Raw genomic sequence first — 4334 nt, 5'->3', positions numbered from 1 at the left:
CCCCCCTGCAGATGGGCTGTGCGTGGAACCCCCCGCCTGTCCCTGCTTCTGGGACGGCTTCGCCTTCCCGGCCGGGGCCACTGTGACCCAGGGCTGCAGCAACTGGTGAGGCACTGGGATGTGCTGGGATCCCGGGATACTCCGTGCTGGGGTCCTGGGACACCGGGATGTGGGGATACTGGTGTTCCGGGACACTGGGACACCGCGATAGTGGGACACTGGGAGACCAGGACATGGGGACACAGAGACACTGGGAAAATGGGATATTGGGGTACTGGGACCTCAGGACACGGAGACACTGGGATATGGGAGTACTGGGACACTGGGGGCACCAGAACACCCGGACCGCAGGAGCCTGGGACACCAGGACCCCGGCAGTGGGACAGTGGGATACCGGCACGCCGGGGCATGGGGACACCGGGATGCGGGGCCCCCGGCCCCGTGTGAGTCTCGCCTGTCTCCCGCCTCCCAGCACGTGCCTCGAGGGGCGCTGGCAGTGCCCCCCGACCCCGTCCCCGTGTCCCGCCGCCCCCGGCTGCGCCCCGTGGGAGTTCCGGTGCCGAGGCGGGGGTCTCTGCGTGCCGGGCGCGTGGCTCTGCGACAACGAGGACGACTGCGGGGACGGCTCGGACGAGCTGTGCGACCCCCCCTGCGCCCCCCACCAGCCCCGCTGCCCCGGCGGGCGCTGCCTGCCCTGGGGGGCCCGATGCGACGGTGTCACCCACTGCCCCGACGGCTGGGACGAGGCGGGGTGTCCCCCCCGCCCCTGCTCCCCCCCCCGAGTTCGCCTGTGCCGGGGGTCGCTGCCTCCCCCCCGCTCAGGTCTGCGACGGGCGGCTCGATTGTCCCCCCGGGGACGACTCGGATGAGGCGGGTGAGTGAGCACGGGGGGCTCGGGGGGGTCCTGGGGATGGTGGGGGGGAAACTGCGGAGAATTTTGGGGTCCTGGGGAGCTAGAGAGCCCCGCAGCATTTGGGGTCTGTGCCCCACAGTGGAGGTTCCTGAGGCCCCCAACGCCGGGGATCTGTGCCCTACAGTGCAGGTTCCTGAGCCCCCCAACGCTGGGGGTCTGTGCCCCACAGTGGGGGTTCCTGAGCCCCCCAACGCTGGGGGTCTGTGCCCCACAGCGGCATCTGGAGCTCCCGGGGGTGGGGGTTGCCTGGGAGTCCCCGAGAAGCAGAGAACTGTCCGTGCTCCGTGGGGTGCCCGTGCCCCACATCGGAATGTCCGTGCCCACTTGGGGGTCCCGTCCCCGCAGGCTGCGCCCCCCGGTGCGGGCCGGGGCAGTTCCGGTGCGGGGGGGGCAGGTGCATCCCGTACCCCCATCGCTGCGACGGCCGCGACGACTGCGGGGACGGGAGCGACGAGAGCGGCTGCTCCTGCCCCGAGGGGCACCTGCCGTGTCCCGGGGGGGGGGCTGCCAGCCCCCTGCCGCGCTCTGCGACGGCCGCCGCCACTGCGCCGACGGCGCCGACGAGGCCAATTGCCCCGGTGAGGGGCGCGGGGGGGACACCTGCTCTGGGAACCCCCCCTGGGACCCCCGAACCCTCTGCCCTGGGACCATCCCGCAAGCGACCCCCCCGGGACCCTCCGCCCTGGGAACCCCACCTGGGAACCCCGACCTGGGGACCAGCCCAGGACTCCTCTGCCCTGGGACCACCCCGCCGAGAACCCTCACCTGGGGACGACCCCCATCCACTCCGAGAGCCTCCCGATGAAGGGACCCCCCCAACCCGGGGACGCCCTACCAGGGATCGCCCCCTTTGGGGACCCCTGACCTCGTGACCTCCCCTCCCAGGACCCCCTCTGGGACCACCTCCACCCCTGGGACCACCCCTCCTTAGGGGCCCCCGACCCCCGGGCCCCCCCCCCGGGGGCCCCCCCCCCCCCCCCTTTGGACACCATTCCCCCACGGCGGTGGTGTCACCGCTGTCCCCGTGTCCCCAGCGCGGGCCACCTGCGCCCCCGGGACTGTCCCCTGCCCCGACGGCTCCTGCGTGGCGGAGGTCGCCGTGTGCGACGGCGCTCGCGACTGTCGCGACGGCTGGGACGAGAGTCCGGCGGGGTGCGCGGTGGCGCTGCCCCCCGCGCCGCTGTCCCCTGTCACCGCTGTCACCGCCACTGTCACCGCTGCCACCGCCGAAACTGTCACCGCCGAAACTGTCACCGCTGAAACTGTCACCGCTGTCACCGCTGTCACCGCCACTGTCACCGCTGTCACTGGCATTGTCGCCGACGCTGTCACCGCTGTCACCGCCGACGCTGTCATCGCGGTCACCAGCGCCATCGCCAGTGGCACCGCCATGGGCACTGTCACCAACACTGTCACTGTCAGTGACACTGACACTATCGCCGACACTGTCCCCGGCACCGACACTGTCCCCGGCACCGACACTGTCCCCGGCACTGCCAACGCCTCGGCAGGTGAGGGGGGGTCGGTGACACCTGGGTATGGCCGGGAACCCCGGGTGATGGGGACTATGGACCAGGTGGGCTCCGGGGCACAGGTGAGTCCCCCCGTGGGCTGGGTGGGCTCCGCGGGGTGGGCGGGCTCTGAGGATGGGGCGGCTCCAAGGGGTCGGGTGAGTCCCAGGGGACAGTGGGATCATGGACTGGCGAGCCCCATGACTGGGGGGGTCTGTGCTGGGCGGGCTCCGTGGGGCGGGCGGTGCCGCAGCTCCGGGGCTGCGCTGTGCCCCGGTGCCGGCGGGGGAGCTGGGGGGCTCCGTGGGTGGGTGGCCCCAGCGGCGGTGCCCCCCTAACCCCGACACCCCCCCCAGCGCCCTGTCCGCCCCGGTCCCTGCGCTGCGACAGTGGCGGGTGCGTCCCGCGGGGGTGGCGCTGCGATGGCGACAGCGACTGTCCCGATGGCAGCGACGAGGGGGGCTGCGACCCCCCGTGCGCCCCCGGCCACCTGCCCTGCCACCCCCCCTGCGAGCCCGGACACGCCCCCTGCGCCCCCGCCTGCGTCCCCCCCCGCCACCTCTGCGACGGTGTCCCTCACTGTCGCGACAGCGCCGATGAGAGCTCCCAGCTCTGCGGTGAGACCCTCGGGATCCGTCTCTGGGGACATCTGAAGTGGGGGAGGTCCGGGAGTCCCCCCGTGTCGCCTCCTGGGGACCCCGGGGGGTGAGGGGGGGATCGCCGGGGTCCCTTGGGGAGGGGACGGGGAACTCAGCAGTGAGGGGACCCCACCGGAGGGGGCTTGGCCACGAATGCTCCCCCCCACACCCGCGTACCCCGAGGACCCCTTAGAGACCCCGGGGGACACCCCTGGATCCCTTCTGTCCCCTGGGGATCGCTCAGAGCCCTCCTGCCCCCCCAGAGCCCCCCGGCCCCGGGAGCAGCCCGGGGGGCCCCTGTGCAGAGTTCGACTGCGGGGACGGGGACTGTGTCACCTTCCAGCAGGTAACGGGGGGCCACGCGGGGACCCCCACCCGCTCGGGGCGCCGCGGGGTCCCGGCCCCCACCCCATCCCGGTGCCGTCATGGAGTCCCCGCAGTGTCCCCCATCCCTCCTGCTGTCACCCCCGGTATCCCCTGGCCCCTCCCGATGCCCCCTCGACCTCCACTCCCGGTTTCCCTGACTCCCCTCACCCCCTCCCTGTGTCCTCCCGGTGTCCTCCCGGTGTCACCCCAGTGTCCCGGCGTCCCATGATCCCCTTTCAGAGCCACTTTAGTGTCCCCCAGCTCCCTCCCGGTGTCACCCCGGTGTCCCCGACTTCCCCGATGTCCCCCCGCTGCCCCCCCACCCCCCCCTCTCCCTCGTTGTCCCCGACAGCCGCGGTGTCCCCGCAGGTGTGTGACGGGCTGCGGGACTGCGGCTCGGGTGGGGACGAGCGGGGGTGCGGCCTCTGGGGGCCCTGGGGGCCCTGGGGGTCCTGCAGCCGCCCCTGCGGGCCCGGGGGGCAGCGCCGCGTGCGGGGATGTCACCAGAGCCACCCCGGGCTGCTGCGAGGCTGCCGGGGGCCGCGCGAGCAGGAGAGGCCCTGCTTCCACCGGGCCTGCCCGGGTGAGCGCGGGGGGACCCCGGGGCTTGCGGGGGGGGGGGGGGGGGCCCCGGGGGGGTTGGGGGGGGCCGGGGGGTGTTGGGGTCCCGGGGGCAGCGCGGGCAGGAGCAATCCTGATATCGCCATGTCTGCCTAGGCAAGTGACGGGGTGCCTGGGGGGACCCCTGGGCTTGGGGAGGTCGGGGGAGTTGGGGGTCTCGTGGGGTACCTGAGGGATTTGGGGGTTCAGGCTGGCCGGGGGGGTTCAGGGATCCCACAGTCCGAGGGGTTTGGGGGTTCTGAGGCCCCTCTTAACTCGCACACCCCCCCCCCCCCCCCCCAGGGG

The 4334-nt window shown here is 73.6% G+C and overlaps 1 protein-coding gene across 1 annotated transcript in view; it reads left to right on the top strand.

The window, feature by feature from the left end:
• The window catches only part of LOC121660792 (SCO-spondin-like), a gene marked incomplete at its 3' end in the record, with an annotated part of 20785 nt that overhangs the window by 9194 nt on the left and 7257 nt on the right, over window positions 1-4334 (top strand). The window contains 9 exon segments of the mRNA XM_042020256.1: window positions 9-105; window positions 473-773; window positions 775-874; window positions 1259-1407; window positions 1410-1491; window positions 1948-2424; window positions 2781-3041; window positions 3326-3408; window positions 3798-4033. Of these exon segments, the coding sequence (XP_041876190.1) occupies window positions 9-105; window positions 473-773; window positions 775-874; window positions 1259-1407; window positions 1410-1491; window positions 1948-2424; window positions 2781-3041; window positions 3326-3408; window positions 3798-4033 (1786 nt within the window).

This window comes from Corvus kubaryi, unplaced genomic scaffold, assembly GCF_017639235.1.
Source record: "Corvus kubaryi isolate FWS band 111438036 unplaced genomic scaffold, C.kubaryi_AGA036_p1.0 36931, whole genome shotgun sequence".
Taxonomy (NCBI): Eukaryota; Metazoa; Chordata; class Aves; order Passeriformes; family Corvidae; genus Corvus; species Corvus kubaryi.
The sequence above is the reverse complement of the archived record's forward strand: the minus strand, read 5'-3'. Positions and strand labels throughout refer to the sequence as shown.